At 35.9% G+C, this 15,499-nt stretch overlaps 1 protein-coding gene across 5 annotated transcripts in view; it reads left to right on the top strand.

The window, feature by feature from the left end:
• ZCWPW2 (zinc finger CW-type and PWWP domain containing 2) overlaps nucleotides 1-15,499 on the top strand; it is a 139,111-nt gene that overhangs the window by 86,433 nt on the left and 37,179 nt on the right. For all 5 annotated transcript variants that reach the window (XM_057554675.1, XM_057554676.1, XM_007191540.2 and 2 more), the window contains one exon: nucleotides 7,403-7,517. In XM_057554675.1, coding sequence (XP_057410658.1) covers nucleotides 7,403-7,517 — 115 coding nt within the window. The remainder of the gene's footprint in view (nucleotides 1-7,402; nucleotides 7,518-15,499) is intronic.

Below are 15,499 nucleotides of genomic sequence, written 5' to 3'. Positions count from 1 at the left end.
AACATTCAAAGTACTTGAAATTATGCCCACTTTTTTTTTTCAAGAAAAAAATGCCGCTAATATCATAGGATAAATCAGTGGCTCATGAAGTACTTTAAAGATCTGCATTCTTATAAAAAATGTTTAATATCATCTTAGAAGTAATATCACCATATTATAATGCTAGATAGTCATCATGCTTATACATTTTTCTTTTACCTTTCTAGGGATAATAACATAATTCAGGATTGTAGCCCAGCCTTTTAGTTTCATCCCCAATTTCCTGTCTGGGCTTTCCCCATGCCACCCTGAATAAAAAATGTCTATTTATAATACCCAAAATATTTACTGAGCTCCTATTATTTCTACCAATTCTAGGCTCTGAAGTGATCAAAACAGACAAAATTTAAATGCTGTCACGAGACTTAAATTAGTGGGATGAGACACATAGTTAACAAGTAAATTTTTTTTAAAAAGATATGGTATGTTAGTTGTTGACGAGTGCCGTGGGGAGAAATGAAGGGAGAGCAATAGGCAGGTAGAGTGAAGGAGCGTGGTGCACAGGGGTGGGGAGGAAAGACTCCACCTGCAGAGTCCATGCGCTAGGAAATCCTTCCCCACAGCCAGCCAGATACCAGTGGTTGGTTGATAATAATTCTTGTTTTGATTATATTTTTCCTTTCACTTATTCCAAAAAGTGGTCAGGCCCCTCATGTTCTTATGTCTCAGGGGCATTTTCTGTTGGGATCTAAAGCAGAGCTTACCTGTCTTCTTGACCTGAGTTCCCTGAGGGTGGGCAGTAATGGGAACGGGGCAGGCAGGAGCAGCTATGCAGGGAAGAGATTCCCTCAGACATGGAAGAGGACAGAGGTCTGCCGGTGCCCTGGGGAGTGGAGCACCTTGGAGAAGAAGAGCACGAGGTGCACCAGGAGGTTGAAGCCACGCTGGCAAGGTTCCCAGCCTTGGAAAGGATCCTTTGGACCAGGCATGGCAAGGAAGCTGTTCGATTACCTGACTTCAAGGGACTTGAACAAAGATATTATTCATGAAAGCCTTATGGGTTGAGAAGTAATGATCTGTCCTTGCTCTTCGGGCACCGTGTATTCCCTTCCAATTTACAGGAACCTAGAGAAAGTAAGGGGTGGCCCAAAAATGAGCAAGATCAAATTTCTTATCCTTGTTGGACAACAGCTGTCACATTCAATTTTATTTAGCAAAAAGAAGGTAATGTGATATTGCTCACACATTTGAGTTTGAGAAGTGAAACTTATCCTGCTACAGCTCCAGATGATTATATCTTGATTAATTTTTATGTGGAGAAGCAATCTTAAAATAGAAAGCAACAGATGATATGAATTTCTGCCAGATTGCAGATTTCTTTTTACTGGCCTTACTGGGTGGACAAATACATAGGTATTCTTTTCTTTGAATGTGCCACTTCGTATTAGTATATGGTGATAGCACACAGCATGCTCAGTGAGTTGGAACACTCAGTACTGAGAAGGGACATTCAGCTTTCTATTCAGACCCTAGGAAATGTGAAAATGGTACTGAGGCTCTCAGTCAGCCAGTGATACTTGATTGGAACAAGATCACGTAGGAAAGTAGTTGACAAACTTCAATTTTGGATACAGCTAGGAATTTTCTCAGACATAAGGTACTATCTTTCCCAGCCTAACCATCTGTTTAGTCTCAAACCTCGTCCTTACTCCAAATATTTACATGCTTATTCATCTATCAAGAGCACATCTATCAAGAATTATCTTATTTATGCTCATAAATTCACACAAATTTTTAGACTGTATGTCTTCCTTCTCTTTCTATGATGATTATTTTCCCCCTCTACCCTAAATTTAATAAAACTGATTGAGAAAACTCAAGTTGCCAAAGCAATATAAACATAATGAAAGATATGATAGTCCCTCTTTTTTAAAAAAAAATTATTTTATTATTATTGTTTTGGCTGTGTCAGGTCTTAGTTGCGGCACGCAGGATCTTTGCAGCACGCGGGCTCTTCATTGCAGAGCAGGGGCTCCTCTCTAGTTGTGGCGCGTGGGGTTCTCTCTAGTCGTGAACGCGGGCTCCAGAGCACACAGGCTCATTACTTGGGGCACGCAGGCTCTCTAGTTGTGGCGCGCAGGGTCCAGAGCACGTGGGCTCTCTAGTTGTGACATGCAGGCTCCAGAGCACGTGGGCTCTCTAGTTGTGGCATGCAGGCTCCAGAGCACGTGGGCTCTGTAATTGTGGCATGCAGGCTCCAGAGCACGTGGGCTGTGTAGTTGGCGGCACGCAGGCTTAGTTGCTCTGCAGCGTGTGGGATCTTAGTTCCCTGACCAGGGATAGAACAGCGTCCCCTGCATTGCAAGATGGATTCTTAACCACTGGACCACTAGGAAAGTCCCTGATATTCTCTCTTGGGATCAAAGAATTTACTGGAATTTGAAGAATGCCCAGCCCTTCCTGTAGTCTCATCTGAAGTCATTGATCTTAATCCTTGACTTCATAAGCTTTTAGCTCCTTGGAAATCTGTTACAGAGCCGCCTTGAAGATTTCCTTCTTAAACAGGTATATTTAAAAGCTTGTCTGTGTTTTGTTTCGTTACTATTGTTTACCTGGAAAACCTGTAGAACTCAAATGGAAAAACTATTATAAATAAAACTATTATAAACAACAGAAGAACTGTTACAAACAATAGGGAGATTCAGTTATGTGGCAGTTGTAAAATTACCCTAAAGCAGTAACAAATGTGAAAATATGAAGGGATAAATAGTATTTATAATAGCAACAAAGCATTTATAATGTACTGGAGTAAGTTTAAGGAGCACGTACAAGATCTATATGAATAAAACTTTAAATGCTACCAAGAGACAGAAAATAAAACTTAAGGAAATGGAAAAATATAATCCTCTTCTTTGTTTGGAAGATTTAATATGGAAGGATGTCCATTCTCCCTAAATTAATTTTAATGCAATCTCAAGTTTTATTTATTTTTATTTTTTTAAATTTTATTTTATATTGGAGTATAGTTGATTAACAATGTTGTGTTGTTTCAGGTGTACAGCAGAGTGATTCAGTTATATATATACATGTATCTATTCTTTTTCAAATTCTTTTCCTATTTAAGTTATTACAGAGTATTGAGCAGAGTTCTCTGTGCTATACAGTAGGTCCTTGTTGGTTATCTATTTTATATATAGCAGTGTATACATGTCAATCCCAAACTCCCAGTCTGTCATCCCCTGCTTTCCCCAACCGGTAACCATAAGTTTGTTCTCTGAGTCTGTGAGTCTGTTTCTGTTTTGTAAATAAGTTCGTTTGTATCATTTTTTAAGATTCCGCATATAAGCAATATCATATGATATTTGTCTTTCTCTGTCTGACTTACTTCACTTAATATGATAATCTCTAGGTCCATCCATGTTGCTGCAAATGGCATTATTTCATTCTTTTTAAAGGCTGAGTAATATTCTATTGTATATATGTACCACATCCATTAAAAAGGACTTAAAACCCCCCCTACAGTTGACCCCATGAACAACCTGGGGGTTAGGGACGCCAACCCCCTTTGCAGTTGAAAATCCACCTGTAACTTTGCAAATTAGTTCTAGAAGGATGAAAAATTTAAATGAACAGAAAAGAAAATACAAGCATACTAAAAGATAAAGTATTAACAGGAGAAGATATTCTCAATACATATAGCAAAGGGCCATATTTTAATATACAAAAATCTCTTACAAATCAATGAGAAAACAACCAATATAAATATTAACACAGGATTTGAACAGTCATTCCATAGAAAAGAAAATATAAATGGCTTTTTAAAATATGAAAAATTGATGAATAAGTTCTAGGGAAACTAATGTACAGCACGGTGACTATAGTTAACATTAATTACTGTGTTATATACTTGAAAGTTGCTAAGAGAGTAGATCTTAAATGTTCTCACCACACACACAAATAAAGGTTTTAATGTGAGCTAATGGATATGTTAACTAACCCTATATGGTAATCATTTCCCAATGTATATGTGTATCAAGTCACTGTGTAGTACTCCTTAAGTTTACACAGTTATTTGTCAATTATATCTCAGTAAAGCTGGAAAATATATGAAAAATTGCTCATATTACAGAATTCAAAAAATGAAAATGATAATAAAAAGGAAATACAAATTTTTTCCTTAAAAATATTGGCAGAGATCTAAGTTTGGTAATGGAAGTGTTCTCCAGAGTGTGAGGAAGCATTTGTTCATGGCGTTGTAAATTTTGACCACCTCACTCAAGAGTGATTTCACAAAAGCTTCCAAAATTTAATATATGTATAAACCTGTCATTCAACATCTTAGGAATTTATGCTTCAATACACTTTCACATGGGTAAAGAGACATACAGACAAAAAAAATTTTATTGCAGCATTGTTTCATTTTGCAAAATATTAGAAAAAACTTAAATCCATCACAAGGGTGTTTGTAAAATAAATAATGGTACATGCCATACTACATATTTGGATATACATACATCTATATCCTCATTCCCTTGGGTTTTCTCATCTAAATTCTTGCCTTTAAATATGATGTGCGTGTGTGTGTGTGTGTGTCTATGTTTCCTACATTTTATCTGCAGTTCAGTTCTCTCTCCTGAATTCCCTTGCCAAACTGCTACTCGGTATCTTCGCTTGGGTGTCATCATGCGTACTCAGCATGTCTGAACTCTTGATCTCCACCCCCCTCCCATTTCACTTCCTTGGCAGCCTTCCCCATCTCAGTGGATGGCAAATCACATCCTCCTCTCACTCAGTCCCAAAGCCTTAGAGTCATCCTCTCTTTCTCTCTTCACCAATCTTCAGTTGGTCAAGAAATTATTTTTGCTCTACCTTCAGATTATATCCAGAATCCTACCACTTTTCACCACAGTGGCTGCTATGACCTGATCTATACCACCATTATTTCTTGCCTGGATGATTGCAGTAGCCAGTCATCCACATCTACACTTGCCTTTGTATAATCTGTTCTCATCAAAGCAAGCAGAGTGATTGTTGTAAAATGTTAAATCAAATCAAATGTTATTCTTCTGCTCAGAACTCTGTAATGGCTCCCATTTCACTCAGAGTAAAAGCCCAAATCCCTACAATGGCCTGCAAGGACCTCCATGACCTGGCCCCTGTTAATTTATTGGACATCATTCCCTATTACTCACTCGCTTCCTCATTCACCCACAACCACCTTCCCTTCTTTGATGCCTCTTGAATAAACTTGTATTCTCCCATCTTAAAGCCTATTTTCTCCGCCTGCAGTGCTCTTTCCTTGGACATCTACAGGGCTAACTCCTTGACCTCCTTTAGGTCTTCGCTCAGATGTCACTTTTTCAATGACAGTTACCCTGACCACTTTATTGCCTCATCTTTTCTTTATTACATACTATTTATAACCTCTTAAACTGTAGCCTTAACTTATTTGTTATGCTTATTATGGATTGTCTGTTTCACTGGTTAGAATGTAAGCTTTGTCTGTTTTCTTCAGTGATTGATCCCAAGGGTCTAGAATATGTTGAATAAATCCATAAATGAAGCAATCTGAAAGACAAATAGAAAAACTCAAAGTATATAACAATTCATAGCAGTCTGTAAAAGCAGATATTTAAATGATGTAAATGCCTATAGGTACATACAGTGTCTCTGGAAGACTGAAAGAAACTGGTAATATTGGGTGTCTTTGGGAGAAACACTCAGTACTAGGGATGGATAGGGAGTCGCATTCTACACTTTTAGAATCACTTCAATTAAAGAACAAACTAGTTGGAAAAAATACAATGCATAGCTGAGCCTTATTCTGGAATTCAAAATTCTTTATAAAGCAAGAGTCTTTAACTTTTTGAGTTCCTTAGAAGATGTTTAGTTGTATTACTACCACTAGGTGGCACATACTTACTGATAAATTCTTAAAGATTCAGAGACACAGGTTTAAAAAATGCTTTTTAGTTCCCCAAACTTGATAGTTTATTTTAGCAATGTATCACATTGGTTTTCCTCAAGAAATTTCCTTGACTTCAGTTGTTTAGTGCTATAACAGCTTATAGGTGATTTTTCACTGCCCATTAATTCTTAGCATCATTATAACATTTGAGTTGCAGAAATGTCTTAAATCTGTAAATGTTAGCTTAGTTATTCTTAAATTAGTTTAAATTTTCTAATGTTTATTGAATTGTGTCCGCCTGTCTTTTCTTTTTCCTAAGAAATAACTTAATAAATGAAATTTAAATATTCTGTATATAAAACTAGGTTTTTGTTTGATAAGTTTTTTTCATTGCTTTTATGCCAAATAAATTAGTGTCCAGGACCACATGCAGTGTAACACCTGTATTCTTTTTGATGGTGCAGTTTTCAAAAAGAAAATCGTGGCATGTATTTTATAAATTGTAACATTTATAAACATTATAAAAACCTTTTGGGGGCAAGCTCTAAAATAACATTGGCAAAATTACTGGGCCAGATAATTTTTATAGTCATTTTTAACCTAGAGATTCTTTGACTCTGTTTTTCTTTTCAAATTATATTTTTTTTAAAAAAATGATAAAAATGATCTTATTTACAAAACAGAAACAAATTCACAGACTTAGAGAACGAACTTATGGTTACCGGGGGGAAGGTGGGGGGGAGGGATAGTTAGGGAGTTTGGGATTGACATGTACACACTGCTATATTTAAAGTGGATAACCAACAAGCACCAACTGTATAGCACAGGGAACTCTGCTCAATATTCTGTAACAACCTAACTGGGAAAAGAATTTGAAAAAGAATAGATGCATGTATAACTGAATCACTTTGTTGTACACCTGAAACTAACACAACATTGTTAATCAACTGTACTCCAATATAAAATAAAAAGTTTAAAAAATAAAAAGAGAACTAAAAAAAAAAAACTAAATAAACATTTAGAAAAAGTACCGTATTCAAGTAGAATACCATTTATTGAGCGCTTACTATGCCTGAAAACAGTCATTTATTAGATGTGAATGGAATTAATTTTATTTACTACAATAAGAAACTAGGCTTTTCAGTTTTCATCACTTCATTATCATTGCTATGTTACTTAAAAGGGAACCAACATTCTGATAAAATAGATTAATATTCACTAATTTGTTACACTGGTGGTCTTAGCTTTTTGTAACTTTCTAAATATGAGATAAATCATATTAAAATATTATCTTAGTGAATTAAGACTCTGACCCTTTTGGCTATTAACATGCAAAATTTCCACAACTTTGCTATATTCTAAAATACTAATAAAATAATAATTAGATAACAAAATCTAAGGAATATATGGTACAATGCTTAGATTTAGTTCCAGCTCAACAGCTAAATCAAGTCGATGTTAAAACAAAATTATATGCTTAAACATGAATCTTATTATTTTTCTGTCTTTCTTTAGCCAGGAACGTGTAAGAATAAAAAGAAGTGGTATAAAAGTGCACTACAAGAAGCATACCTCCTCTATGGATGCTCTCATGAGCAAAGACTGGAAAGGTGCTGCCTATCAAAACAGGGTACATGTGATTTTTTATTCTTTACCACCTCAAAATAAGGATTTATTCAGGTGCATGCTTTCCAAAATATATTTGCACATTTAAAAATTTCTCTCTCCTTTTCATAGGAAAATAGTATATCTTTGTCCAATGAAAAATCATTCTTATATTGGTTAATAGTATGCATTTTTGCCCTCTGAAACTATTTTCCATGACTAAACATGCACTCTATTTAAATGTAGGTGTTTTAATTAGTGCTCTGTCATCTTTGTTCTTAGCCTTTCTACATAGGTCCTCTTGTGTATTTCAAAGCATGTATTTCAAAATTAGAAGCCATGGCTTTAAAATATATTCCTGGAGTGAAACTTTTACTTGGATGTGCTATATTATTTCAGAACAAAGTATTTTTCCAAATGTTTTATTTTTAAATAAATTCAAGGCAGAGATAGAAAAATAATCTTCAACTTTTTTAATTAGGTGAAAAAATATAATATTTCAAGTCATTTTCAAGGAAAGTTCTCTTGAATCATAAATATTATGGTTTATGGATAGCTTTTTTAATGAATTGATCATAAGACATATAGCAGGTAGAACACATTTTTAACTCTAAAAAGAAAGTGATAGTTGCATGGAAATGATTTTTCAATAAACAAATATATTAAAAATTTTTTCTGCTTAGTGATCATAAGAATTTTTTTATCTTACAAGGCCCCTTCTCATTTTATCCACCTTAAGTTCTAAAACAGATTATTCTATGGGAGGATCTGGTCTTTGGTGCTAACTGAATTTTAAAGTAAGAGTGATATTTTTTATCCTGTGAAAAAGTTTAAGATATATATATTTTTAAAACTTATATGTAAAAACATTTTACTTGAACAAAAGTTTAAGTGTTAACCTAGCCACCTAAGTTTCGATTTTAAAGCATATAAATAGGTTTAAAAAGAGTGGAAAAAGAATGAAAAGCAAACTACTCTGGTCAAAAGACATTTATTACCACAAATGTGATTTTATTCCTTGTGCTGAAAATATAATGTCTCTGTTTATTAGCCATAAAGGTTGAACTCACTTTACTGTCACAAATACAATTTTACACTTTGCATGGGCTATACATTTGTCTTGTGTAACCAGAGTAAACTTTGAAATATTTAGTTTTTTTAAACATTAATATTTTGAAGTAATATAATCTGTTACTTTTGAAAATTATATTACAGCCATTTTACACTAGCAATATCCTGCTTTCTCAATAAGTTATGGAACTATGCCGTTGCCATTGTTGTGTGTGCCAGGGCGTTTATGTCTGGGTCCTTTGGCATTCTTACTTGTCCAGAGACTCTCGAGCCGGGTTATAGCTGATCGGTTTTGCAGGAACAGACCATTTTCTAGCTGAAAGTCTGATGATTTTTGCATGCAGAATTTGTGTAATTCGGTCTGATTATAGAGAACCATATGCCTAAGGACTGTCATTTTGTGCCTGAAGTAGCCCAAATTGACGGGCACGAACAGACTTCCAGGAGTTCAGTCTTTACCATCACGGGCTCGCTCGCTGCATACTCACTCTTCACTGTCTCCAAAATAAGCAGTTTAGTCCTGTGCCTGCTTAGCTTCCAGGGTGGATTCTAGGACGTATTCAGCTTCTTACTGTATTCAAAGTAGTTTTGAGAGGTAATTAACCATTATTCAGATATTTTACAAAAGGTTAGTTGCTTAGAGGCAAACCATTTATTTCATTCCAGCAACTTTGAGGATTTCTTTACCCCCAAAATTCATTCTTCCAACCCAGAAATAATTACTACTAATTTTTTTGGCCTAAATTCTTCCTGCCCTGGAGAAATTGGCCCACTATTATGTTTGATGCAATTGTTTCATTGTTGAAATCTACAGGGTCAGTCAATGATACATAAGTATAGACCCAGTCATAGTATAACAAAATTCCATGTCCTATACACATGATTTGGTTACCGTGTTTTTGTTGTATTAACTATTACTCCAAATCAGTGATTCTTCTGTTGGGTCTAGAAAACTTCTTCTTATTTAGGAAATTCATTATTTTTTATTTTCAGTTGTATTTTTTTAAATGAATAGGGTATTACTCATATAGTCTCTTCATAATTTAGCCTTAGGATTTTGTATTATTTGTAGGATGAATATTTTTTATATACTCTACATTTTAGAGTAGATGTCCTTATCTCTATCTTTGTTTCTCAGAATTATTTATTTTTAAATATACTAATTTTTTAGAGCACTTTTAGGTTCATAACAAAATTAAGCAGAAAGTACAGAGTTCCCATATACCCCCTGCCCTACACATGCACAACATCATTCACTGTCAACATCCTGCACCACAGTGGTTCATTTGCTACAATCTATGGACCAACACTGACACATCGTTATAACCCAAAGTCCATAGTTTACATTAGGGTTCACTCTTGGTGTTGGACAGTCTATGGGTTTTGACAAATATATACAGTGACATGTATCTACCACTTTAGTATCATACAGAATTGTTTCATTGTTCTAAAAATCCCCTGTGTTCCACCTATTCATTCCTCTCCCAGGCCAATCCCTACCCCTCTGACTGGCAACTACTGTCCTTTTTTTTTTTTTCCAAATTTATTTTTATTGGAGTATAGTTGCTTTACAATGTTGTGTTAGTTTCTACTGTACAGCAAAATGAATCACCTTTGCGTATACATATATCCCCTCTTTTTTGGATTTCCTTCCCATTTAGGTCACCACAGAGCATAAAGTAGAGTTCCCTGTGCTATACATTATGTTCTCATTTGTTGTCTATTTTATACATGGTATCAGTAGTGTCTATGATCAATCCCAGTCTACCCATTCCTTCCGCACACACCACCCTTTCCCCCTTGGTATCCATACATTTGTTCTCTACTTCTGTATCTCTATTTCTGCTTTGCAAATAAGATCATCTATACCATTTTTCTAGATTCCACATATACGTGCTAATACACGATATTTGTTTTTCTCTTTCTGACTTCACTCTGTATGATACTCTCTAGGTCTATCCACATCTCTACAAATGACCCGATTTCATTCCTTTTTATGGCTGAGTAATATTCTATTTTATATATGTACCACATCTTCTTTATCCATTCCTCTGTTGATGGGCATTTAGGTTGCTTCCATGTCCTGACTATGGTAGATAGTGCTGCAGTGAACACTGAGGTGCATGTGTCTTTTTGAATTATGGTTTTCTCTGGGTATATGCCCAGTGGTGGGATTGATGGGTCATATGGTAGTTCCATTTTTAGTTTTTTTTTTTTTTTTTTTAATTTTATAGCTACTTTATTTATTTATTTCTTTATTTTTGGCTGTGTTGGGTCTTCGGTTCGTGCGAGGGCTTTCTCTAGTTACGGCAAGTGGGGGCCACTCTTCATCGCGGTGCAGGGACCGCTCTTCATCGCGGTGCGCGGGCCTCTCACTATCGCGGCCCCTCCCGTTGCGGGGCACAGGCTCCAGACGCGCAGGCTCAGTAGTTGTGGCTCACGGGCCCAGCTGCTCCGTGGCATGTGGGATCTTCCCAGACCAGGGCTCGAACCCGTGTCCCCTGCATTAGCAGGCAGATTCTCAACCACTGCGCCACCAGGGAAGCCCCATTTTTAGTTTTTTAAGGAACCTCCATACTGTTCTCCATAGTGGCTGTATCAATTTACATTCCCACCAACAGCATAAGAGGGTTCCCTTTTCTCCACACCCTCTCCAGCATTTATTGTTTGTAGATTTTTTGATGATGGCCATTCTGACCGGTGTGAGGTGATACCTCATTGTAGTTTTGATGTGTATTTCTCTAATAATTAGTGATGTTGAGCATCTTTTCATGTGCTTCTTGGCCATCTGTATGTCTTCTTTGGAGAAATGTCTATTTAGGTCTTCTGCCCATTTTTGGATTGGGTTGCTTGTTTTTTTGATACTGAGGTCTATGTGCTGCTTGTATATTTTAGAGATTAATCCTTTGTCAGTTGCTTCATTTGCAAATATTTTCTCCCATTCTGAGGGTTGTCTTTTTGTCTTGTTCATGGTTTCCTTTGCTGCGCAAAACCTTTTAAGTTTCATTAGGTTCCATTTGTTTATTTTTGGTTGTTTCTTCATTTTTTATTTTCATTACTCTAGGAGGTGGTTCAAAGAAGATCTTGCTGCAATTTATGTCAAAGAATGTTCTGTCTACGTTTTCCTCTAAGAGTTTTATAGTGTCTGACCTTACATTTAGGTCTTTAATCCATTTTGAGTTTATTTTTGTGTGTGGTGTTAGGGAGTGTTCTATTTTCATTCTTTTACATGTAGCTGTTCAGTTTTCCCAGCACCACTTATTGAAGAGGCTGTCTTTTCTCCATTCTTGCCTCCTTTGTCATACCTTAGGTGACCATAGGTGCATGGGTTTATCTCTGGGCTTTCTATCCTGTTCCATTGATCTTCTATTTTTGTGCCAGTACCATACTGTCTTGATTACTGTAGCTTTGTAGTATAGTCTAAAGTCAGGGAGCCTGATTCCTCCTGCTCCGTTTTTCTTTCTCAAGATTGCTTTGGCTATTTAGGGTCTTTTGTGTTTCCATACAAATCTTAAAATTTTCTGTTCTAGTTCTGCGAAAAATGCCATGGGCTATTTGGTAGGGATTGCATTGAATTTCGAGATTGCTTTGGGAAGTATAGTCATTTTCACAATATTGATTCTTCTAATTCAAGAACATGGTATAGCTCTCCATCTGTTTGTGTTGCCTTTGAATTCTTTCATCAGTTTCTTATAGTTTTCTGCATACAGGTTTTTGCTTCCTTAGGTAGATTTATTCCTAGGTATTTTATTCTTTTTGGTGCAGTGGTAAATGGGATTGTTTCCTTAATTTCTCTTTCTGATCTTTTGCTGTTAGTGTATAAGAATGTAAGAAATTTCTGTGTATTAATTTTGTATCCTGCAACTTTACTAAATTCATTGATTAGCTCTAGTACTTTTCTGGTGGTATCTTTAGGATTTTCTGTGTATAGTATCATGTCATCTACAAACAGTGACAGTTGTACTTCTTCTTTTCCAATTTGGATTCCTTTTATTTCTTTTTCTTTTCTGATTGCCGTGGCTAGGACTTCCAAAACTATGTTGAATAATAATGGCGAGAGTGGACACCCTTGTCTTGTTCCTGATCTTAGAGGAAATGCTTTCAGTTTTTCACCATTGAGAATAATGTTTGCTGTGGGTTTGTCATATATGGCCTTTATTATGTTGATCTGGGTTCCCTCTATGCCCACTTTCTGGAGAGTTTTTATCATAAATGTGTGTTGGATTATCTATTGAGATGATCATATGTTTTTATTCTTCAATTTGTTAATATGGAGTATCAGATTGATTGATATGCATATATTGAAGAATCCTTGCATCTCTAGGATAAATCCTACTTGATCATGGTGTATGATCCTTTTAATGTGTTGTTGGATTCTGTTTGCTAGTATTTTGTTGAGGATTTTTGCAACTATGTTCATCAGTGATATTGGCTTGTTGTTGTCTTTTTTTGTAGTATCTTTGTCTGGTTTTGGTATCCAGGTGATGGTGGCCTCGTAGAATGAGTTTGGGAATATTCCACCCTCTGCAATTCTTTGGATGAGTTTGAGAAGGATAGGTGTTAGCTCTTCTCTAAATGTTTGATAGAATTCACCTGGGAAGCCATCTGGTCCTGGACTTTTACTCACTGGAAGATTTTAATCACAGTTTCAATTTCATTACTTCTGATTGGTCAGTTCATATTTTCTATTTCTTCCTGTTTTAGCCTTGGAAGGTTGTACTTTTCTAAGAATTTGTCCATTTCTTACAGGTTGTCCATTTTATTGGCATATAATTGCTTGAAGTAGTCTCTTATGATCCTTTGTATTTCTGTGATGTCAGTTGTAACTTCTTTTTCATTTCTAATTTTATTGATTTAAGTCCTCTCCCTTTTTTCTTGATGAGTCTGCTAAAGGTTTATCAATTTTGTTTATCTTTTCAAAGAACCAACTTTTAGTTTTATTGATCTTTGCTCTTATTGTCTTCATTTCTATTTCATTTATTTCTGCTCTGACCTTTATGATTTCTTTCCTTCTACTGTCTTTGGGTTTTGTTTGGTCTTCTTTCTTTAGTTGCTTTAGGTGTAAGATTAGGTTGTTTATTTGAAATTTTTCTTATTTTTTGAGGAAGGAATGTATTGCTATAAACTTCCCTCTTAGAACTGCTTTTGCTGCATCCCAAACGTTTTGGGTCATTGTGTTTTCACTGTCATTTGTTTCTCTGTGATTTCCTCTTTGATTTCTTCAGTGATCTCTTGGTTATTTAGTAGCGTATTGTTTAGCCTCCATGTTTTTATATTTTTCACAGTTTTTTTCCTGTAATTTATTTCTAATCTCATAGCGTTGTGGTTGGAAATGATGCTTAATACAATTTCAATTTTCTAAAACTTACCGAGGCTTGATTTGTGACCCAAGATGTCCATCTATCCTGGAGAATGTTCCATAAGCACTTGAGAAGAAAGTATTCTTCCGCTTTCTGGTGGAATGTCCTATAAATATCAATTAAGTCTATTTGATCTAGACTTAGATTTGACAGTCTCTGAGACTGTCCTCATTTCTTTTCATTCTTTTTTCTTTATTCTGCTCCTCGGCAGTTGTTTCCACCATTCTATCTTCCAGCTCACTTATCCATTCTTCTGCCTCAGTTATTCTGCTCTTGATTCCTTCTAGTGTATTTTTCATTTCAGTTATTGTATTGTATATCACTTTTTGTTCTTTAGTTTTGTTCTTTAGTTCTTCTAAGTCCTTGTTAAACATTTCTTGTATTTTCTGGATCTATGCCTCCATTCTGTTTCCAAGATCTTGGATCATCTTTACTTTCATTACCCTGAATTCTTTGTCAGGTAGATTTCCTATTTCCTCTTCATTTATTTGGTCTTGTGGGATTTTACTTTGCTCCTTCATCTGCAACATATTTCTCTGTCATCTCATGTTGTCTAACCTACTGTGTTTATGGTCTCCTTTCTGCAGGCTGCAGGGTTGTAGTTCCTTTTGCGTCTGCTGTCTGCCTCCTCGTGAGTGAGGTTGGTCTGGGGGCTCGTGTAGGCTTCCTGGTGGAAGGGACTGCTGCCTGCTCTCTGGTGGGTGAAGCTGAATCTTTTCCCTCTGAAGGGCAGGGCCATGTCAGGTGGTGTTTTGGGTGTTTGTGAGCTTACTACGACTTTAGGCAGCCTGTCTGCTGATGGGTGGGGCTGTGTTCCTGTCTTGCTGGTTGTTTGTTGTGAGGTGTCCAGCACTGGATCCTGCAGGCAGTTGTGTGGGACCAGCTCTTGGTGTTGATATGGATACCTCCAGGAGTGCACATGCCGATTAATCTTCCCTGGGCCCAGGAATTCTCTGGTGGTCCAGCATCCTGGACTTGGCACTCCCACCCAAAAGGCCCAGGCCCAACCCCTGGCCAGGGAACCAAGAGCCTGCAAGCTGCACATTGCAGCCAGAGAGAAAAGAAAGAAAAGAAAAGAAAAAGAAAGCAAACAGACAAACAAAACCCAAGACAAATACCAAAAGCAACAGCAAAAAACAGCAGCAACACACAGACACAGAATAAATAAATAAATAAATAAATAAATAAATAAATAAATAAAACAAGAGAACAGACAAAAGAATTTAAAAATGAGAACAGTCAATAAGGACTAAACTAACAAAAATGAAAAATGAAACAAAAACAGAAAGCAAACAAACAACAAAAGAAGCAAAGAAAACATAAAATATACACATTAAAAACAATCAAAAATTTAAAAAAAACAAAAACAAGATAAACCACAAAACAGCAAAAAAGTGAAGTAAAAATAGAAAAGTAAAAAATATATATTAAAAAAAGAAAAATAATAAAAAGATAAAGAATAATAAAAGCAACAATACCAACAACTGAACAAAACGAAGCAAAGAAGAAAAGAATAACTAATAATAATATTTTCCTGGGGCCTCCTCTGTCAGTGTCCTTGCTCCCACCGTGAGCC

This window comes from Balaenoptera acutorostrata, chromosome 10 (genome assembly GCF_949987535.1).
Source record: "Balaenoptera acutorostrata chromosome 10, mBalAcu1.1, whole genome shotgun sequence".
In the NCBI taxonomy this organism is placed as follows: domain Eukaryota; kingdom Metazoa; phylum Chordata; class Mammalia; order Artiodactyla; family Balaenopteridae; genus Balaenoptera; species Balaenoptera acutorostrata.
This window is presented reverse-complemented; position numbering and strand designations above follow the sequence as displayed.